Here is a 22,234-nt window from a genome sequence, read left to right as displayed (position 1 = left end):
ATTTTTTTTAGACAAACTTTTCAAATTTTTTATTGCAGGAAAATCAAAGTAAACATCGGAGGGGGAATACAAGGCAAGAGTATTCTCTTGTTACGTTGCTGAAAAAATATTATACACTCAGAGTGTAAGCAATTTTGGTTGTTCTGAGCTGATAAATATAGTAACAGCTGCACACAAGACAAAAAGAACAAAAACATTTAGAAATTGAAAAGGCACAACTGTAGCCCAACACTTTGCTGGTTTATGGATAAATACATTGACCTGCATACAGGGTTTAATGACCCTGTCACTAATATAAAATATTTGAATCATATTTTGAAGCCCGTTGACAATTACAAATATTTCTGGAAAATTACAAATCCAAAAAAACAGAATCTGACTTTTATCCACTTGAAATGTGGCCAGTCTTTCAAAACAGTGATCTTAGGAGAGAGCACCTTTTCATATTTTTTTTTCGCAAACTGTGCACTATGATTGTCACAGAGTAAAAGTGTAAAAATGACTTCTTTCAGCATATCAACTGATTTCTTCTCATACAAATCATTAAAAAAGGGCGTGGGGCAATCTTTAAAAAAAAAACCCTGCTCAACAATGAAGACATGTAAGCCCCAACCTGAAGGAATCCTTCACCACTTTAGACCCTTTACAAAAGCACCACCTGGACTCACTGATAAAAAAAATACCACAATTTCACTAACAAATGCTATTTCCCCATGCAGTGCTGCCAGACGCAGGCTTCACTGCTCACATTTCAACTCTGCATGGGCTGCATCCTTCAGGGGTGGGCTTGCCGGCGCTGCAGGAGGTGAACCTGCAGGTGTCACTCAGTGTGAGCGAGGGAGGCCAGACCTCTGACAGCGATGCACAGCACCAGAGGGAGGTTTCCCGCCTGCTGCTTGAGTTCCGTCCTCAGGGTTTCCCCGTCCCTCTTGAGAGACACGTTGGAGGAGGCAAACAGTCGTTCAGTCCTTTTGTACGCGTCGCCAGGCAAGTCGACGCTGCTCAGAGGCACCTGCCCGTCCCCCGACACACACCGCACCTGGCACAGCGAGAGAGGAGCGTGACGTAACCGTGACGAAGAGAAACTCTTGTCCAACTTGTCGAGCTGTGCGTGTGCGTGTGCGGTTTTACTAACCAGCAGCTCCAGACTGGGCAACACTGCAGGGCTGCAGCAGCTCCTCAAGGAGGCCAGACAGTCATCCGTCATCTCTGCAAGATGAAGAACATGATGCTGAAAACTGCGGCTTCAGGACATCTGCTTCGCTGCAACAACTTTGCTGGATTTTGAAAAGCTACAAGCTGCACATTGTTACTATTATGTTTTTCCCCATTTAGAACTTCAGTGGAGTACCCACTGACTATTTGGAGCTGCGTTTCCTTTACAGTTTTTTTTTGCAAAATAAAAGCAATATTTCTCAAATTTCGACAAAGTACAATTGCGATAAGCGTAAGCCGTAATTCTTTTACTTCTTAATTCAGTTTGCTGTCAAGAATTCTTGTTACCTTTTTTATCTTTGATTACTAAAAATATTCTGTCTCCTCCTCCGTCCAATCATAACGTGCCATTTTCACTTGGTCACGTGACCCCGTATGTCACGTCTGCTGACGTGTCGATGTGAAAAAAGTGTTTCCATGACACTTTTGCGATCTACCTCCATATGGGTACGTGTGAAAAACCACCTCATGAGAGCGTTGAAATCTTTTAGCCATATTTGAGAGGTTTTTCCAAGTTGAGCTGTGTTTCCATCACCAAGTTTTATTGCCATATTTAGGTTTTGCGCAATTCTAGGGGTCATGGAAACGCAGCTAGTCAAAGCAAAAATGCTATAGATATCCAGAAAACAATACATTTAGCCCTGTGTTTGCAGTTTTCGCTTCCCATTAAAATCCTCCCACATATTTGGAAGACAACAAAAACAAGGTGGCCTCGGAGGGAGAAAAACAAACTCCTGGCTGGAGGAGTTGTCAATAACGTGGAAAAGCTATCAGTGCCCCTTATTACATCACAGACAGCTGATAGAGCTGCGTGTTTTATCACACTTTTGAAAAAGTGGAGCAAGCGGCAAGTAAAGAATGAACTTTTCTCATTTCTTGGCCAGTCATTGATGGGCTAAAGACCCATTTTTTAGAAAACACTGATGAATATGGGAGAATAAATGCAGCGAGCAAAGCTTGCTCACCATCCATGGCTCCAGCGAGAAGGTGGAGAGCTTTGAGCGCTGACGTGGCCTCCTCTGCCTGTGACAAATCCTCCAGAAGACCCACAATGGCCTGAATGTTCTCTCTCTGAGCGTCTGTGGTCGCGGCCTCGGACAGGGAGGGTTTCCTGTTCTGGCACATCTGTTCCAGCTGAGCACAGGTAGGACACAGATGACACAAGCTGCAGATGCTGTTGCCATGTTTTTGACATCAAAAGAAGAAGAAGGAGAAGCTCTATTGCCACATACCAGACTTTCTAGAGAAGCGACGGCGCCCTGGTCCTCCATCACCTTGGTGATGTGCTGCAGCAGAGCCGACCTGCTGGTGGGAGGGAGGGCGGCCAGCAACTGGAAGTGTTTATTGATGGGCTCCAGTTCTGCCACAGGAAATTGAGAAATAAAGCATCGGACTGAATCATTTTACATCTGCAAGCAAAAGGCGAAGTGTTTTGCGTGTAGGAGGAAAACAACAGGGAACTGCCCAGAGATGCACTGTAGGTAGTGTTGTGGCCACGACCACACCAAGAGGGAAGAAGTCCTCCGTCGCTACACAACAAGGTATACGAGTAACGTGAAGCCGGGACCGCCGGTCTGGCTGACAAACATCGTAAATGTCAATAATTCATAAAAAAAAGTCTTAAACTAAGACAATAAAATGGTTTGGTAATATTTATATCTTTATTAACTAAGAAAATACTTCGCGGGAGCGCGCATTTTTGAGATTGAGGGTTGAGATTAAGGGTCAAGGGAGGAATTGGAATTCACCCCAAGACTTTATATATCAAAGAAAAATAACAACAAAACAGGAAAAAAATGACCAGGATTGTTTTTTAAATTCAAGTTTGCTTCTAAATCAAACAGCTCTTTTCAAAAAAACAACTTTGCTTCATAAAATTAAAAAATGACTGAAGTAGGAAAAAGGGGGCATGGTGTCACTCTGGGTGTCACCAACAGAGCGTAAAACAGCAGCAGCTGGATTCTTTTCTGTTATTATGGTGTCATTACAGTGTTGACTGAGTCTTGACTGGTCTGCATCGAAAATCTAGAGTCCGTCCAGTCCGAGACCAAGACCAAACCCAGTAAAAATGCCTCCGACTCCGAGACGAGAACAAGACCCTTAAACAGTGGTCTGGAGACCAGGACCAACCTCCAGTAAAACACACTGTAGGGTCAAAGAATGTATTTTTATGACACTGTGCCGATGAGATACTTGCAGCACTGAACCTGTAGAGCAACATTCATCTGCGAGCCGTGTCACCACAAGCAGATGGCCACTTTTTTGTCTGCCTGAAGAAAACAGTCATTTACCCAGACTGAGGTGCTCATTTACAGACGTGCCTGGCGGAGCTCTAGAGACGACCAGCAGCTCCACGCGCTTGGGGCCGTCTACTTCGAAGCCTCCGCTGCTGCCCGACATCACCATCAGCTCTGCAGGGGACACAGGGTGCTGGGCTTTAGCAAAGCAACCACGTGCAGAGGTGTGGACGATGCTGATTGATGCCGGTTTCTCACCAAAGTGTCCGTCGTGTTTGATCTCCAGCTCGATGAGGACGTAGGCCAGGGTGGTGCCCACCGGGATCTCCATGGTCACGTTGCTGTCGTTGCCCAGGCTGCCAGTCTCTTTCAGTGAGAACTGTGAAGTCGTGACAATACAACCAAGCACAATGTAAAGTTCAAAGACGTTCAGGAATTTATGGGCAGTACGTTAAGCTTTTACCAATGTAAAAATCATAAATCAAGCCAAATTTTACACACTGGACCTGTAACTCTGGTAAGATGTATGATCTTGTGATAAGCCCAGTGCAATCTGACCATATTAGGAAAATGTGCGATAATGCTGTTGTGTGTTGCGATGACGATATGACTTGCGATAAATAAACAAATAAGTATACAGTGTTACCTGGATGCTGGCTTCATTTACTAATACCCGAAGACAGCCGTGCTGGCTGTGAGTCTTGGTAGCTCACAGCTGAGTTTTTTATTTGGGTGAAATAAAATCAAGCTTGACCAAAATTTCCCTCCACCCATTTTTGTAGGTCACTAGCACATAGCGCTCGCTGCTCACTGCTCACGTGCGAGAGTATATTGGCTGTGGTGGATGTGGTCTAGGACAGTGAAACCGCCAGTAATATGTTGTGTATGTTTGTGAATTTCTGACGAATCCGCTGCCGGTGGTGAAGCACATCTGCAGCTGTTCGGTGAGGAAACACGTTAAATTGAGGACCAGTACGGACAGAACACCGGTGTTGTATCGCGCTCCAGTTCCTCTCCGCCCACATTTTCCTCGTGTGTCTCTGTCGCTTCCGCCATGACTCCGCCCCCCTCACTCGCTCCACATGGTTTGCGAACTCAACCAAAAGCAGCAAGGTACTTGGAGGCGGGTATCGAACGCACTAAGGCTCCATCTGATTGGCCAAATTTCTTTACATCTAGCGAATGCAGTATTCATCGCAGCGTTTACGATATGTCTATCGCACAGGTTGATATTGCGACATCGATGAATTTAAGATGTATTGTGCAGCGCTACCAACCACTGTAGTTCACTGTTGGTGCACAACTGAAAGTGATTCTCACAAACGCGGGAAGTCAGGGGGAAACCAAAAAACATGGCAAAGTACCAAAAAAACCCCCCAAAAAACAAAAAACACTTCACTCTGTCGCTGGTAGTGACGAAACCTTTTCCCCTGACATTTCATCACACCAGTTGTTTCAGTACCTTTTGGTTCTGGGGCCCACAGAGACTCAGTCCTCCTCCACACTGGCCCGACTGCTGCTTGTCCTCGATGACCGAGCACAGCTGGGTGTTGGTGATGCGCTCTTTCACAATCCCGAAAGACTGTCTCTGCCTCTCCTTGGTCTGCTTGACCAGCGCGTGCGTCATGTCCAGCGTTCTGACATAGATCCAATCAACAAGATTTCAAAGAAAAAACATAAAGATAATGTAAAAAAATATTTAGAGAGTTGTTTGCTACGACAAAATAAAACTGATGGATATATTGATAATAATACTATTGATAACCGTATACATTTATCAGAAGAAAAAAAATAAAATGTGCCTTGTCCCTTTTCAAGAATTGAAATTAAAATGTCTACAACTGAAGAAATAACTTTAAGCAAGAGAATCATTCAGCATCTTCTTGAAAAAACACAATTTTACAAACTTCAGGCAACAATTTGCCAACATATATATATTTTTTTTAATATTGTATTTTTATATTTTTATTATTTATATTATTTCAGTAATATATTTGCCTTGGTCATGGCTGATGATGTTGAAAATATCAAAAACATTCCCGATTACATTGGAATTAAATTGGTCGACTTATAACAGAGAACTACCGGTTGTGTCTGTTAATCATCAACAGTAGAATTTCAGTTGAATGTTTTTTATGGTTAGACAAAGTTCAGTCGTGGTGTCCGCAGGTCTCTTGGCGTGGGTCTACCAGGACAGGAGCTGCAGGCAGAGGGAACAAACCTGTCTTTACAGTCCTGCAGCAGCTTCTGCACGTCCAGCTCCTCTTTCCTCAAACTGCCTAAAGCCGACTGAAGCTTGGAGGAATCTTTTCCCGTCACCGTCACATCGGTGTTGACCTTTGATTGGCCGAAATTTGCGTTCAGATTCCCCTCAATGTTGCCGCCGTACGTCCCGTTGTACTTGATGAACTCTGTCGCTGCGATACCTGCAGGCCGATTCAAAATCACCAATGAATGCATCTCTGCAGTTCTCTGTCAAATGTCTTATCATAAAAAACAAACAAACAAAAAAACAACACATGCAGGTCTTGGAAGTTTACTTAAGTGTTGGATCAAATTTTTACAATCTAACCTGCAAATTTGCAATCATAAAGATTTAAAGGTCTGATGTCCTTTCGTATGTGATAATCACTGGCACTTAAACTAAACTGTATTATATTCATGTTAGTCTTTATTTCTTTTAGAGGTAAAGCAAGCAGAAGAGTACGGAAGAGGATTCGGGCCACAACAAGAGAAAAAAAATGACAATAGAATTTTTTTTTCTCCAAGTTTCCAATTCGAGAATAAAGGTGAAATTTCAAGATTAAAATCAAAATTTTGAGAATAAAGTTGACGTAAACACCTGGGATACACCTGTTTTCAGCAGTTTACTTTTAACTGTGGGTAACTGGGTTAATCCTTCTCGTGGCCCTAATCCTCTTTTGTAGAAGAGACACTTGGCTGAGTGTGCTGTCTCTAACTTGTGGCCAGAGTGAGAGATCCCTAAGCGACATCACAAAGCGTGCTGTCTCTAACTTGTGGCCAGAGTGAGAGATCCCTAAGCGACGTCACAAAGCGTGCTGTCTCTAACTTGTGGCCAGAGTGAGAGATCCCTAAGCGACGTCACAAAGCGTGCTGTTTCTAACTTGTGGCCAGAGTGAGAGATCCCTAAGCGACATCACAAAGCGCGGATCTCCTGCACGCTCTTGATGAAAAGCAGTTGAGCAAAAATAAGGACGCACTTTCCCCCACTGACACTGATCGGGATACACGCGTTGTTGCAAAGTGTCTGTACCGGGACTGTAGGATCATGACTGATACTGCATGAGGCTGCTTGCCACCCTGAAACACTGAACATGGCCTCTTCATCTCACCCGGGGTCAGCGGCTCGTCTCCCGTCAGCAGGTCGTTCAGCTTGAAGTCAGTGGGGATGTACTTGGGCTTCTGCCACAGCCAGAACCTCTTGCGCTTCACCACCACCGACAGCACGGAGATGGAGTCTTTGAGGCTGGACACGGGGATGAGCCCTCCGTCGGGGTCCACCTCCTCCACGAAGTTCCTGGTGGCCGTGGCGAACATCTCGCGATCCAACGTTTCCTCCGCGAAAAGGTGCGAAGCGCCTGAAGCTGAGCTGAAGCAAACACCAAGAAGTCTCTGTGAGAAAGACAAATCAACCTTGCGGGGCCGGTGTCAATTTTCACGTTTGACTGATAAAACAAAACAGAGGCATTTATAGTGTCAACACTCGTGTCGTCCTCATGACTCATTAGCTGCCTGCTAACAGACACACCCGGCCGGCCGGTTGCATCCCAGCCCTCAGTTTGACGCGACAAAGACCATTAGACTCCGCGCAGAAGGTGCAAAGCGGCAAGGAGGGAGTTGACGAAGCGCTCACCACAAAGCTCCGGTGAAGGGGAGGAAGGAGCCGCTGCACTCGGTGGCTCAGTCCACAGCGGTTCCTCTCATCTGTTGTCTCGACAGTCAGTCAGTGAACTGCAGCTATGGACAAAAGACACTCCTGAGGCCCCGCCCCCCCATTTCCAAGACAGGAAGCTGTGATGTCCTGTCAAAACAAACCATCATTCATTCAGGCCCAGTTTTTAAACCCTCCTCCCCAGACGCCTTATATTTACCAAACGTGATCGACCTCCTTTCATTAAACTGAAATAAAAGATGCGCGACTGTAATTATCTCCTCACAATGATAACTGAAAATGGGAACTGAACATGTGTGAGAAGAGTGAGAGAGTGAGAGTGATCTTTCACTCGGAGTGGAATCAGTGTCATTTTCACATTGGGCATGGCCGTGTTTACAAATCTCCTCCTGAAGCGGCGATAGAAATCTGTGACAGGAAACTTTAACACCTGTATTTGCACCTACACTGCCACCTGGTGGCCACCCAAAATAAGCGTTTGACATTTTTAAGGATGTGGGGTAGAACACAATGTTCTCTGATGGGTTGGTAGCTTCTGTTTTTTTGTACACACATTGGTAAAAGTGTCATTTTCTATTTCATTACATGTATTCTATTTTATTTGCTTTTTTTTTTTTTTTTATATATATAAATCCACAGCTATGAAACAACAAGTCCAACTTGTACCTCTTTTGCGTGCTCCACATTCGAAAGAAGCCCTGGAAATAAGCGGTTTGTGATGACACACATTGCGCTGAAACCACTTCCTGGTTGGTGACGGCTAAGAGTTGCATCCTCTGAGACCGCCACATGCACAGGCATCTTTCTGATGCTGACCAGCAGTGTTACAGCTCAGTCACTATCACCACATAAACTGTTAAAAAAAAAAAAGAAAAAGAAAAAGAAAAAGTTCTTTTGGACAACCCAGGAAAACAGCTAACAGTGCCGAGTAGGTTACCTATTTTCAAAGAGACGTTATATTAGGAAAGTCACACTTTGTGTTACTAATATCATAAAAAGCCTTAAGTCAAAATGTGCCAAATGAGAACATCCTCATTTGTAGGCATAAAAAGAATATGCTGACCCTGGTATTTTCATTTCTGGTTGCCACATGAACAGCGGAAGCTGGATTTCTGACAAATCAGTATTCTCAGTCGTCGCACAAATAAATACAACAAAAATAAAGCATCTGCAAGTTTATTTGAGTTCACAGAGCATTTGTCTACTTTTTGTTTCAAAGCCCCCAAAACCATGTAGAAATTGGTGCAATGGCAGATTTGATGTTCTGCTACGCACCCTCCCAACACCCCCACAGTTGTGGCAATAAAGCGTGTGATGACCATAATAGAAAGCAACAGAGGGAGGGATTTAAATATCACACAGACGATTCCTGTTTGATTCTAAAAACTCCTCACAAAACCTAATTTTAAAAATGCATCAATCGTTCTTGAAGGAGTATGGCATGAGTAAGGCATCAGGCAGGTGCAGAATAAATATCACACTTGGTACAATAAATCAATGGCGTGTCATGGCTAGCTTAACTCAGAGGTAGACGATGCCCATGATAAGACGACAGTGACCAGTGACCAGTCCCTCAGCACGTTTGTGTTCAACGGTTAGTTACATTTTTCATCCTTAGATAAAGTGTCATACATTGGTTGAAAATGATGTGTGTATGCCAAAATGTATAAACATTCTCATGACATGATTGCATAAACAGAATAAAAGAGTGAGCATTTTTCACTATTAAGGCAATAAAACTGCAGTAAAGAAGACATAGATGATGACACTGAAGGCGGACGTCAACCAGAACCAGCCTGGTATCATGGGGGAGGGGGAGCGGAGAGGCTGTGCAGGTTGAAAAGATGTGCATGATCAGCAGGTCAAAGGTCACCACAGCGTGGGGAAGTCCTGGTGGGAGAAGCCGGGGTCCTTCCTTAGCTCCCAGTACGTGTTGTTGCTCACCCAGGTGTCATCCTTTGACTTCCTGTAGTGGTAGATTTGAATAAAAGAGAACTGAATTATATTGAAAGAGAAGGCTAATATTTTAAAGGCAGTGAAGCTGAGACGGTTGAGGTTAGGTTTAGTGTTGGGATTTAAAATGGTGATGTTCCTTGATGCTACCTGAAGAACTTGGGTTGATGCGTGAGGCCGCCCTCCTCCTGCACCCGACGCCTGTCCCTCTGCAGCTGTTCGATCCGCTGCTTCTGCTCCTCTGCAGCCTCCAGGTCTCCCTCCTCCAGCAGCCTGCCGGATAGATTGTACAAAACACAATTAAGTCTGCGTCTTCCATATTCAAATTAACTTAATCCTCACTAATGAAGATTGGCTCAAATCATTTAATTGAACGTTAGGAGACAGAAATAACAATTTGCACGGAGACGGAAGCGGTGCAGGGAGAGTGCGGAATTACATGGCAGGAGAGAAGAGTTTACCAGCGTAACGAAAAATACGTTTTAACCATATTCCTCAAAATAATTACCCACAATTAAAACATTTGCATTTAAAAAACTGAGAAGCAGTAGCACTAATGGATTCTTAGCTTCCCTGACCTTTGGTCCACACGCAGTCTCGTGTCTGTGGGTGGCAGCAGCAGTTTGACGGACGGCTCCAGCTCATTCAGTTCAATGGCAAATTTGGTAAATCCATAGTACTGCTCGTGGTCCACCGGCATGGCACCTGCACGCCACACAAAAGATCACACATGTGAGAGAAATGGATCATATATAAATAAAGACTTTTTCAGTGCGAAGAGGATCGTACTTGCTCTCCAGATGCACGTGGCTGAGGGCGGCGCGCCGCAGAAAACTGCTTCGTGCCACTTCCCAAAGAGTCTGTGGATCACCTTCCCTTTATTATCTGTGATGGTTCCTTCCACCTCGTTTACACTCGAGTTCCAGTACTTGGCCTGCAAAGGACAGTGGGGGACAAAAAAAAGAGTTGCAGAAAAACACTCACAAGAGAGCGTTCACAGAGATCACGATGGCGACCTGTTGCCAGTATGCGGATGTTGCTGGGCTGAGGAGTTTTAATGAGACACAAGGATCCATAATGTCTCCTGACATGTTTGGTCTTGACGAGCTGCACAGCTTCAGGAGGTCTCGCAAATGGGCGCACGTTAAAGCAATTAACCTTCTCCGGGGAGAGACTTCCCAACGTGGAACAGTGGGGACGTGGAGGAGCTGGCATGGAGATGAGGAGGGCAGCAGGGCTAATGAAGGCACACAAGATGTATATATGCATAGCCTATACTCACGCGTCATTAAAATTGACAGCGTGCTATGATATATGAGGGCGGCAAGTGAACGTGATTCTGCTGCAGAGGACTTTTTTTTTTAAACATTTTTTTTTTTAGATATAACGATAAAGTTTCGTGGAGAAGAAAGGGTTTATTTTTCAAAAGATATCTATCTATCTATCTATCTATCTATCTATCTATCTATCTATCTATCTATCTATAATTGAGTAACCATGGCAACCATTAACTCATTTCATTTGTTAAATAGTTCAACTCAACTGTGCACCCTGAAACAGAGTGAAAACGTGCAGCTTGATCCCTCCTGTATCTTCATTGACTGCCTCCAAGAGGTTCAAAGTTGGATTGCAGTTGTATCATAGGTTAACTTGTCTGTGCAGTGTTCCTCCAGAGATGGTGCACTGTTGTGTAGCCACCACTGGAAGGATGTTTATAAAACTGACTCAAGTCAGAAAAGCAGCTCACAAAACCACACCTTGACAAAAGTGATCTTGCAGTGGCAGACATCGCTGCTGCTGTTCCTGATGGAAATCTCCCCGTAGTGCTCAATCCAGCGCTGGCCGCTCAGGATGTTGTGGATGCAGGATGTCACCTTGTTCCACTCGTAGTGGTCTCCACTTCTGAGTGGGAGGAGATGAAAGATGACAATGGCACCTCTGGATACTGCACTTTAATTGTCATTGCTGCTGTTGTTGCTGTTGTTGCTGTGTGTGTGTGTGTGTGTGTGTGCGTGTGCGTGTGCGTGTGCGTGTGCGTGTGCGTGTGCGTGTGCGTGTGCGTGTGCGTGTGTGTGTGTGTGTGCTGTGCTGTCCACAGTGAGACAGCAGATTCTCACCCTGGCAAATTTACATGGGTGGTGCCCACTGGAACAATCTCCATGGATTTTCCCCAGAACTTGTTCTTACACCTCACATCTGTAGAATAAAACAGCAACCAAACTCATGAAAGAAGGTATTTCAACTTATCCGACAATCAATACCTCCACTCCACTACCTTGCCAGAAGGTGAATTTTTTCGACTCTGCATGACAAGCTGAGACCGGTGGGTGATGGCTGACCTGGTATTGACAAAGGTGAGGTTCAGGTGAGTCACTGACAGTCTCTGAATTCATGCAATAGGTCACAATCACGGCAATATTGTGATTAATTGTGAAGCAGAATTTGGAAATTGGTGCATACCTGCTCTGCAACAAATCGAAACCCCTTATCTGGCCGGTCACATTCATAAGTCTCTCCCAGGATGGGGTTGAAAGGTTTCCCACCAGTTCTGTAGTAGCTGGATGCGTAGCCCGACACGACAAAAGTAGCTATGTACACCTGAGAAGCAGACAGTTGTGTAATTAAAACATGCAAACAACGATCTCACTGTTATTGATGTACAAAAACAATACACTTGCACAAGTAATTTCATGCAGTTCCCAATGGAAAAACCTGAAAAAGGTCTTTTGTAGCTGTTCTAGTCGACCTTCACCAGGTAGCTTTGGATGTGGCATCCTAGATTTAAAATAACTATGTATTCAATTAAGCCAGACCCCATTCTGATCTTCTGCATTGTTTTTTTTTAACCAGATTTGAAAGCTCCTGTATTGAACGGTGAAGGCCAACACCCAACTAGCCGGGCTTCAGAGATCCATATTGGAGCTAAATTGAAGCAATTATCCTTTTGTGTCTACTCTGCATTTGACAAAGCAGGCAGCTCAGCGGACTTTGATTTACGTTGCTGTTTCCTCGTGCCGAACCCTTCAACACAATGATCTCACAAGCACTGAGAACAGTTTTCAGCTTCCACTTCCACTGTCTCTCAGTCTGCAGCTGGAAATGATGAAACATTTTCTATCTGCAGACAAGAGAAGCGCCTTCATCTCTGCAAGCTTTCCTGCTTTGCTTCACCGAACTCGTTACTCGCACTGAAAATGGACCTTTTCCGATCCGAGGATCCCTGGCGCCGCCTCACCATGCGTTCAAACGGGTCGTGTGTGTCGGCGGCCCTGTCGAGCAGCTCGCTGTACTCCAGCTCCTCGCACAGCCTCTGCAGCGTGTTGAGCGGCTCGTTGAGCTGCACGGGCATCGTGACTTTGGAGAGGTCCTTGCCGATGTTGTTCCTCAGGATGTTCCACAGGCTGACGGCGCTGCTGTTGGGGCTCGGCGAGGGCAGGCAGGACCTCCGCTGGCACAGGACGGAGCCCTTGACCGGGCAGCCTGGCCACACACAGGTTCAACCAGGTTCATGAGATTCTGTCTTTCCAACGTGTGAGTTAGAAATGTGAAAATATACCCGGGTTTTGCCTGTCACTCTCCGTCCCATTGCTGAAGTTGTCCATAGAAATGTTATCACTGACATCGCTGGGGTATGAGTCATCCTCTGATACCTGGAAAAAGAGAGCAATTTCAGGTAAAACAGCAGCAGATGATCTGAAAGGCTGGAGATAAATGATCCTCTTGGAACTGCTGGTAAATCTGCACATGTATTTTTAGACTAAATAATTCATTTCTTGAAATAGTTTCCTCTGCGGCGGTCGTGTGATCAGGAAGGAGAGAGGAAAATATTTCGTGACAGCAAACAAAATTGGACGCTTTAAAGAACTAAAAATACTTTGCAATGATGTGTTTCATGTGATTTTTCCGACAACTACTACAAAAAAAAAAAAAAAATTCTTTCTATTGTGAGGAGATTATAGATCTATCACATGCAGGCCATCAAAAGATAAGAGTGCATGACTCATGCTGAAGAAAAAGAGTCCTTGTCTGAGGACGAGTGTGAGGAGTCTGAAGGCCGGGTTGCAACATTAGATGAGTCAGAAATCAGAAACAGGGCGAGTCAAAGTGGGCTTAAAAAAACTGAGCTCAGATGGTCCACACAGGATGGATAAAAAGCCACGTGACGGCCGATAATTCAATCAGGAAACCGCATTCCAACATCCTGCTTGCTGCGGAGGCGCCAGCAGCAATAACCATAATTTCATCAACAACATCCCGCAGCATCAGTGCTGTCGGACGACGGCCCTGCACCATTCCAAGCGGTTTTCCGGACACTGCTGGGAACCTGCCGATGCTGACGGCTTTGCTCCCGTGGCTCACCTCGTTTTCGGAGGAGCTGGCAGACAGCAGGACCTCCTGAGCGTCAAAGAACTCAGACAGAGACTCGGTGATGGAAGTTCTGCTCTCGTTGGACACTTGGTGCACCAGGGCCGGGGACCCGTCCACAGAATCCTGCTTCTGGCAGAGAAGAGCAGAGCAATTTTCTTTTAGTCATTTTTTTTTTGTCCTGGTATTCGTCGGCACATCCTCTACTTGAAACAAAATTGTTTTATGATTGAACCAGTGCAGCTGGCTTCCGCCATCAACATGCACATTCAAAGTGGATTTCCCATCAGTCCCGCTAGACAAAAACCACCTCCACACATGCAGCACTTCACAGAGCCACGCACCAACCCTTGAACGCACACCAGTGCCCAGTGTCCATCTCCTTCTGCTGCTGAAGCCGCCTAATTAGCCCCAGAGATAATCCCCCTCTGGAGGAGGAGCGTTTTGCTTCACACTGTGTGTTTGACAAATTTCCAGGGACGTGATTAAGCAGATCAGCTCGCTCTCTGTGGCCGGCAAATCGGATTATGCGAGCAGAAGAGCTTGGAAACAAAGATAATAACGGTGGCAGGTAGTTTAAAAGGGGCTTCTCCTCGGGAAGCGGCACCGTGAAGCATCACACACAACGAGCATCGTGCACAGATCAGACGGGAGACCAGTGCAAATAAAAGAGGCATGCGAGCGTTCAAAGGAAACAACGCGGCCAGTGGGTTCAGTAGTTAGAAATGGGATGTCTGTGGGGATGCAGTTAAACAAGCGGTGGCCGAGAATGAACACGTGATGGGTCGGGATGGGTCGGGATGGGTCGGGGGTCGTCGCTGCATTCCCGCACCCACCTTTGCAGCGGTGAGATTTATGTGGTTGGGCTCGACCACGAGCGACTCGGCGTGAATCTTGCGCAGACGCTCCCTCAGCTCAGAGTTCTGGGCTAAAGCCTGGAAACACAACCAACGTGAGGCGCGTGGATGGCACAGTCGCAGCAGCAGCGCGATTGACTGATGTCAAACTACGAATGAGCACATACAACAAAAAGCACACAAAAAGCCAGTTTTTTTTTAACTATTCAATGTGCTTCCCAGGGCTGCAGCTCTTTCTGTTGCTTTGTGTGTGGGACTTTTCACTGCAGGCACTTTTCACCGTTGTTGAAACATGCAAAAAAAAAAAAAAGTCAAAGTTATCTCTAGTTAAGTCTGTTATTGGTGTACACAAATTTGCACTGTATGTTTGTTGATGTAAAAAAACCTTGCATGAGCAATTGCATGCAGTACACAGTGAGAAAAACCTGAAAAGATTCCTGCATACTGCAAACTGCAAACTGCTTTTTGAGCTGTTGGATCTTGCAGACCTTCACCAGGAAGCTTTGGAGTTGGTATCATAGATTTAAAATAATATGTGTATTCACTTCTGGCAAGTCCCTGCAGTATTGTTTTTCAATCAGCTTCAGACATTCATATTGGAGCTAAATTGAAGCAATGATCCTTTTGCTTCTGCTCTGCACCTAATAAAGCAGGTTACTAAGCTTTTTACAGCGGGTACGAAACAAGAAGCAACAGGAGCAGCCCCTCAGAAACGGCTACACTCACTCACACGCTGGCAGCAGAGCAGGTGTGAGTCAGTGCAGATAGAAGCTGAGTAATTAGGCGGAGGAGCAGGTGCAGCCAGATATGGCCAGAGAAGAAGTGCGTGGGCGCAAAAGAGAAGCCAGCGTGACGATGGAGGTATGTAGGTGTGAAACTTATAAAACGACGGATGAAAAGAGAGGGTCTCTGGGTTGGTGTCACCCCCCCCCCCCCCGCTACCTGAGAGGGGAGTCGATGACTGAGGTGGAGTGTCTGCTCTGCTTCTGCAACATGATGTCTTTGCTTGTGTGTGTGTGCATGAACGTGTGCACACCAAGCTCCCAAGGTTCAAAACAGTATCGCGGCTCATTCACTTCACTGTAAAAGTTTTTGGCTATTGGCGTTCTGCGACCCATAGAGCATGAAGCACTTCGCACCATGCCTCCGTGACTCCCATAATGCATTAGGATGCATCAGCCAATCAGAAGGAGCTGAGATGTCATGCTGGGAATAAACACTTTTCTGGTGATTTTTTGACCTTTATCACTTTTGTTAGAAAAACAAATGCAACTATAAAGACAATTATGAACCATGTTTCAGGTTGTAATAGTCCTGAAATCCGTTTCAGAGGGGTTTCTTTTTGTATTGCACTCTATGGGGAAAAATGCTTTAAGGTCAGGATGAGGTTTTGGCTGCAGTACCCCCAGCGGCCACTGGAGAAAGAATGGCAGCACCGCCACAACGCCAGTGCGGTATCCAGTTCTTATAATACATCTATGGTGCGTCCTGGCCAACATACCGTGGCCAGCGTGTTCTTCAAGCCGACGACCTGCGGCGAGGTGGGCGGACACGTCTCATAATCCACACACTGCCTGAGCCGCTCCCTCTCCGAGGTGAGGGAGCTCAGAGCCGACTTCATGGTGGTGTGCACTGCAGGGGGAGGAGAGAACCAAATCATCTCAGGCGTCTCCCCACATAGAGGTCTAGTGTGGGATCGGTCAACTGTCAAAAACAACAACAGCAACAAAAATCTGCTGTGTCTCAGCATCTTTTTGTCACCACATTTAAAATCAAGACAACTTTAAAAAAAAAAAAAAAAAAAAGTATTTTAGCAGGTGCAATTTTATTTTTGCATTCATTTAAATGAGTTAACAGCTTATGCTTGATGCAACAAGAGCGAAGCCATTAAGGAAACAACAAATCATTCTAATTTCGCAGAGTCTCGCGGCAGGTATTGGAAAAACAAACATTTTCATTAAAAGGGGCAGGAAACCATTTAGAAACAGGCATTTTTTTGTTGAAACTGCTCAACGCGTCACCCAGGGTTCATCGCCACCGTCCTAATGAATGCCAAGCGTTTATCTGCAATAAACAGCTGTCACAGCGTCGCCATTATTACACTTCCTGCTAATTGGAAAAACACCCCGGCTGGGTTATCTCACGCGCGCGTGTAACACAGCAGGCAGACTGACAGACAGACGGACAGACGTCAGCGTGAGTTTCCGTCGCTATGCTAAAACTTGGAATGCTAAAGTTAAAGTCCCAGTGATTGTCACATCCCGAAGGATGCAAAACTTGGGGAATCATTGGCTGATCTAATCCCCCAATTCCAACCCTGAGAACTGAGTGCCAAGCAGGCAGGCAGGCAGTGGCTACCATTGTTACAGTCTTTGGTCTGACCCAGCCGGGGATCGAACCCACAACCTACCAGTCTCAGACACTCTACCTCAAGACCACTGAGCTAACATGTCACTCCATATTTAGAAAGAGAAACCCAGGGCAGGGCGACACAGTGGCACTGCAGTGGTCAGCGGGGCAAGAAGGCTGTGGGTTCGATTCTGGGCCTGGGACCTTTCTGTGTGGAGTTTGCACGTTCTGCTGGGTTCTCTCCAGGTTCTCCAGCTTCCTCCAACAGTCCAAAAACATGCATGGGAGGTCAATTGAACACTCTAAATTGTCCGTGAGTGGGAATGGTTGTTCACCTTCGTTTGTCTCTGTGTGGCCCTGCGAATTTAAGTTTTAAATTGTCTTGATTCACACTGTTTTTCCTTTTTTTCTATTTTATCTGTAGCTATTTGAGATTTCACAATGAACAGTGCTTTATAAATAAAATTTACAATGACTATTTTTCATTATTATGAACTGACGACTGGTCCAGGGTGTCACCCTGCCTTCGCCCTGTGAAAGCTGGGAGAGGCTCCAGCAGACCCCCGTGACCCGGAGCTCAGGAAGGAGTGGGTACTGACAATGGATGGATGGATGGATGGATGGATGGATGGATGGATGGATGGAGAAACACGGCATGAGTTTTGACAGTAGACAAAGGTTGGTGAGTTTTCTCACTCACAGCTGGCGGCGACGCGGCAGAAGTCCTCCTGCAGCTTGGCCACGTCGAACGCCGACTCCAGGGACTCGGGGTCGACCTTGTCGCTGGCGAGCGCAGCCGACGAGAGGTTGGGGTTGGAGGCGTGCAGGCGGGTGGAGGAGATGCAGCTGGGTACCTTGAAGAACAGCAGGGAGAGGTAGAGTTTGAACTCTTGAGCTAAAAAAGATATACATAAAATATATAAATGAATCTTCCCCATCGTGCCTGTCAGCTCCACGTTACCTGCAGAGTTGCTTTGACATCTTTGTTGTAGTTTTTGCGCCATTTCCTCGGGAGCCTCTTTTCCTTCTTGGGGCTGTCAAACGTTGACGCCTGGATAAATCGGAAGTCAGAAGGGCGAGATTTTGTACTTTTTTTGGAAACGCTTTCATCATCGCGGCTGCGAGAACGTTCTATGTTTAGCTCTGAACGTCTCGAGGCCGACGTGAAATGATGGATGATAAAAGCAGTTGGGTTCTATAAATAAAAAAAATGTTTTGAATGGAGATAAATTTACTGCACAGCGTCTCAGACTGGAGCTAAAGCTAAGAATGACTGAGGACGACTGAAGTGCTGACCTGCAGCGCCTGGATGGACGGGGCCGAGTAGGTGCGATGCAGGACCTCCATACTCTGAAGAAGGTGGCTGAGTTCCAGGATGTGGGCCTCGCACACGGACAGATCTGTGGCGGAGAGGAGAGCATGAAAGTGGTGATGAGTGCAAGGCAGCGCTCAGGGCTCAGTGAACAACTGCAGCGTCCATTTACAGTCAAATCAAAAGAAGTTGTGTTGGTCTCAGTTTAATTCTTTGCACTTCCAGGTGAGGGATCCATGGCTTCTTCACACATGTTGGCCTCTAGATATGATATCCAGGTGGACATGCCTCCTGGCCAGCTGCTCCAACAAATCAGGACCTAAAGCTGCCGACTTTAGATATAATGGCATTCAAGGTTGAGGAAATGATGTTGCTGATGTTTTTTTTCAAATCTTTTAACTGTTCAAAAAATGTTTGTTTTCAGCACTGTAGGACTGTAGTGACATCATCTTAAACTTCGGTCATTTATCACAGGAAACTGTATCTTTTTATGAATATATGTGCCAATTATATCAATATTTGTCATTTTATACACATGCTCTCTCTATCTAATCTAGCCATCCAGACATGAATCAAGGTCCGTCGTACTGAGCAGCCAGTAGAAGGTGGGGCAGAAGAAGCGAGAGGTCCAGAGTGTTTTTTCTGGAAGAACACGACTGACTGCTGTGTGCTGAGCACGCTGGACGGCCTCTGTGGACACGTCCTTTGTCTGAAGAGCTGCTCCCAGACAATTTGTAGAGACACATCGTCAGTCAGACGTCACGACCTCGCCCCCTGGGGGTGGAGGGTGGTGGTGGTTCGCTCTCCACCCCGGCGGTTCCTCCCGTTCTGAGTGTCGGAGTCGAGGGGTTCCAGCCTCACTGCAGACAAATCTTTTCAGAGACGGAGCTCCAAATTTGCCCACTTCGTGCCTTTTGTCACATTTTTCTATCCTGGATTCTCGTGGCCCTGCCTGACTGTCTGTGTAGTGAAGTCAGGCCTCCGTAGGTCCTGCAAGGCTGATGCAGTGTTCAGTTTGATCTGTCCTGGGCTCAGCGACTGGTCCGCATCCCGATGAAATCCCCCCGAGATTCTACTCATGAACAGGAAAAGGAGCTCCTTCTCATCCAATATTATTCTGCATTTTTTGGCAATTCCACTCTTTGTCGTCGCGCCCACTGATGGAGGAGCCAAAAAGCGGTGGCATTGTCTGCCGCCGCCACCGCCGCCACTCGGCTGCCTGCTGTCTGACAAGCTGCTCACACGCGAGCTGCTGGTTTCCGACAAGGCGGCTTCTTCTCCACACTGGACTGATCAGTCACAGTCTGGGAACATTGTTTCCCGATTACTCACCACCCATATCTGAAAAAGTTGATATGCTGCATTCCTGCAAAGCTAATGAGCTTGTGTGGACAAATTAGACGTTTTGTTTTACACACGTTCAACCCTCGTTCTTCTCCTCTCTGTGTGTATCAGCTGCTGGTGGGGGTCAGTGTTCTCACTCTGCCCAGCATCCAGCACATCCAGTGGCTTGTTTACAGAACCAATTTTGGTTTGTATGTATTATAATAATATTATTATTGGTTACAATTTATAATAAGTACACACTATTAAGCATTAGTTAAGCATTAATAAATACTAATTAGTGTGCAGTTATAGTTATTAGTTATAAACACTGTTATAAATGTTTTACTCTTCATTAATAAGCTCATCGATAGCATGCTTAATGGTTAGTAGATGTTTCATAAAAAAAAACACAAATTTATTTTCCAATAGATTATATCACTGTGTTTATAAACTACACACTAATGAGAGCACAAACAAAAAGGGGTCAAAGTGAAGAAACACGTGCACATACACACACACAGCGATTCTCCTGCTTTTTTTTTACCTTATTTTATGCCCAGCATTTACAGCGTAATGAAACAGTGAAGCTGGGCCATCACAGGGTTGAACACCTGCTCCTCGCTTTTGTACTTTGAGTGCACAAGGCCATGAAAGTGACATCAGTCAACAAGTCTCAATGAATAACAGGCAGCAGGAGAAACTCTTTCTGAAGGGCTGAATTGGAAGGAATGGAGTTCTTTGCTCCAGTCTGCTGGTCCTTAATCCACCTGGAGCAGCTCTTTAAATAGCTGCGCGCTGCAGGCTGGTCTAGTTGCCTTGGGTTAGCACAAGGGTTGGGCGCAGTTACAGCAGATAGAGCAATACTTGAATGATGCTGTTGTTTCATCTCATTACATTGATTGTTCTCATAACTGCTGATTATACATACCACAGTAGGTTCATCTTTTGCGGGCTTTAGTTACTGTTCAGGCTAAAGCCAATGGACTATTGAATGGATTTTTTTTCTTTTTACTTTGTCTCTCTAATTTCCAACCTTCACAGTAATCGCTCCTCGGTCTTCACTCAAACCACAAGACACAAGACAGACTGTAGTTCCCATTCTCGGGAGGAGGGGCGGCGCTGTTGTCTCACCTTTGGAGCACTTGTCCATGTCGTCAGATGACTGGAGCCAGGCGGCCACTTTGGCTTGGCTGTTGCAGCTTAAAGTGAGAGCGGCAGCAGATGGCACGCTGGACTGTCTTCGTATAGACACGCACTGCGTGGAAGCAAAGAGACCCAAAGGTCACCTCAATGACATTCTGCTCTTGTGAAAAATGCCACAGACATAGAAGCGAATACAAAGGAGTTGATATTTCAAAAAGGGAGGCAGCGCGGCTTCTCTTCTCCTCTGCGCAGTCATTTCGTCGCGCAGGGAAACTGTACCTTCCTGAGCGCCGCGTTCTCAGCCTTGCTGGGGGAGCTCGGGGACGAGTAGTGGGGATAGTGGAAGGACTTGTCGCCGGGGTACATGGAGATCTCGTTTTGCCGATAGAGGCGGTGGTGCCGCAGCTTGGACACCCACTCATCGAACAGTTCCTGCGATTTCATCTGCAGAGGCAATCAGACCGAAGTCAGGAAGAGGACGAGAGCACAAACAAAAGGGGTCAAGGTGAAGAAACACACGTGCACTCACACACGCACACACACACACACACACGCACACACACACACACACACACACACACACACACACACACACACACACACACGCACACAAACACAGCCATTCTCCTGCTTTTCAAGTCATTTCAGCGCAGGCGTGTCAGTGAGGATAATTGACAGTAATCCAGTGGACCTGATGGCACTTTACCTTCAAGTGATAGATGTTTTCCTCTGCGTCCAGGTCGATGCACATGGCCTTCTTCTTAATGGCCATGACGGAGAGACCCACGTCGATGCTGCCGTGTAGCTTCCCTTTCTCAATCTGCGAGACAAGCGCACAACGTCAAGAGCCAGCGCACGCAACAGAAATGCAGCTTCCTACTGCTGCAGCTGTGGGCTGCACACACACCAAAACAAACCGGTGCAGGGGGCACGTCTCCAATCACGTGTTCCACCTGACCGTGAATGGAGTTTTAAGACTTTTTTGCTGTTTAATGGAATTTTTTTCCAGCGACACTGTGCTGCAGTGGTTACCGCTGCCGCCTCACAGCAAGAAGGTTGTGGGTTCAATTCCGAGCTTCACTATTCCCTAATAAAGTGGCCACTTGTCGTGTCATTGGGTCGTCTTTGTACTCACATCAGCAATGCTCTTGCCGTACTTCAGGATGCCCTTGTCCAGGAAGAAGTACCTCTGAAAGGGGAAGAACGGAGAACAGTGAGCGAAAAAAACAAAGGATTATGTGCAACATCCCTGCTGTGTCTTTGTGTGACGCAGACATCTCTGAGTTTGGAATCTCTCTCCTCCTCCGTCTTTGCAAGATGCGATTCTCTTCCGGCGCTTTGCCCGGATATCAAATTTGTTGAGCGCACAAAGACCCGAGAAGCTCTGACTTGCAGATCAATACTAAACGTATGGTGCACCATCAACCCGAGCGGCCGCTGGCTAATGCATCCTAGCGGGGATCACCCAGACATGTGGGCGGCGTCATCGCCGTGAAAGCCTTTCAGAGCGAGCGCAGAGACACGCATCGACCCCTGGGGGCCCGCATGCGACTCCTCTGCGGGT

At 46.2% G+C, this 22,234-nt stretch overlaps 2 protein-coding genes across 5 annotated transcripts in view; both read right to left on the bottom strand.

Annotated features, from left to right (window-relative positions):
• Nucleotides 1-14: 14 nt before the first annotated feature.
• On the bottom strand, nucleotides 15-7,049 carry gsdmeb (gasdermin Eb). Its single transcript, XM_076027676.1, has 10 exons — nucleotides 6,806-7,049; nucleotides 5,674-5,878; nucleotides 4,915-5,089; nucleotides 3,711-3,831; nucleotides 3,507-3,626; nucleotides 2,448-2,575; nucleotides 2,181-2,349; nucleotides 1,136-1,209; nucleotides 438-1,039; nucleotides 15-379 (listed from the first exon to the last, which is right to left on the bottom strand). Exons 1-9 carry the CDS (start codon nucleotides 7,008-7,010, stop codon nucleotides 821-823), a joined length of 1,416 nt encoding a protein of 471 aa, XP_075883791.1. The 5' UTR covers nucleotides 7,011-7,049; the 3' UTR covers nucleotides 15-379; nucleotides 438-820.
• A 1,476-nt stretch (nucleotides 7,050-8,525) lies between these two features.
• osbpl3b (oxysterol binding protein-like 3b) overlaps nucleotides 8,526-22,234 on the bottom strand; it is a 28,631-nt gene continuing 14,922 nt past the window's right edge. For 2 of the 4 annotated variants that reach the window (XM_076027610.1, XM_076027636.1), the window contains 20 exons: nucleotides 21,806-21,859; nucleotides 21,377-21,490; nucleotides 20,950-21,114; nucleotides 20,659-20,782; nucleotides 18,186-18,289; nucleotides 17,851-17,940; nucleotides 17,590-17,743; nucleotides 16,042-16,172; nucleotides 14,520-14,618; nucleotides 13,678-13,815; nucleotides 12,875-12,968; nucleotides 12,554-12,798; nucleotides 11,779-11,916; nucleotides 11,594-11,657; nucleotides 11,436-11,514; nucleotides 11,076-11,220; nucleotides 10,108-10,252; nucleotides 9,897-10,023; nucleotides 9,469-9,591; nucleotides 8,526-9,331 (listed from right to left, as the gene is read on the bottom strand). In XM_076027610.1, coding sequence (XP_075883725.1) covers nucleotides 9,235-9,331; nucleotides 9,469-9,591; nucleotides 9,897-10,023; nucleotides 10,108-10,252; nucleotides 11,076-11,220; nucleotides 11,436-11,514; nucleotides 11,594-11,657; nucleotides 11,779-11,916; nucleotides 12,554-12,798; nucleotides 12,875-12,968; nucleotides 13,678-13,815; nucleotides 14,520-14,618; nucleotides 16,042-16,172; nucleotides 17,590-17,743; nucleotides 17,851-17,940; nucleotides 18,186-18,289; nucleotides 20,659-20,782; nucleotides 20,950-21,114; nucleotides 21,377-21,490; nucleotides 21,806-21,859 — 2,430 coding nt within the window. In that variant the 3' untranslated portion in view covers nucleotides 8,526-9,234. The remainder of the gene's footprint in view (nucleotides 9,332-9,468; nucleotides 9,592-9,896; nucleotides 10,024-10,107; nucleotides 10,253-11,075; nucleotides 11,221-11,435; nucleotides 11,515-11,593; nucleotides 11,658-11,778; nucleotides 11,917-12,553; nucleotides 12,799-12,874; nucleotides 12,969-13,677; nucleotides 13,816-14,519; nucleotides 14,619-16,041; nucleotides 16,173-17,589; nucleotides 17,744-17,850; nucleotides 17,941-18,185; nucleotides 18,290-20,658; nucleotides 20,783-20,949; nucleotides 21,115-21,376; nucleotides 21,491-21,805; nucleotides 21,860-22,234) is intronic. The other 2 variants (XM_076027619.1, XM_076027627.1) reach the window with 2 other exon arrangements.

Source organism: Nelusetta ayraudi, unplaced genomic scaffold (genome assembly GCF_046127955.1).
Source record: "Nelusetta ayraudi isolate G7.1 ecotype Tasmania unplaced genomic scaffold, CSIRO-AGI_Nayr_v1 ptg000003l, whole genome shotgun sequence".
In the NCBI taxonomy this organism is placed as follows: Eukaryota; Metazoa; Chordata; class Actinopteri; order Tetraodontiformes; family Monacanthidae; genus Nelusetta; species Nelusetta ayraudi.
The sequence above is the reverse complement of the archived record's forward strand: the minus strand, read 5'-3'. Positions and strand labels throughout refer to the sequence as shown.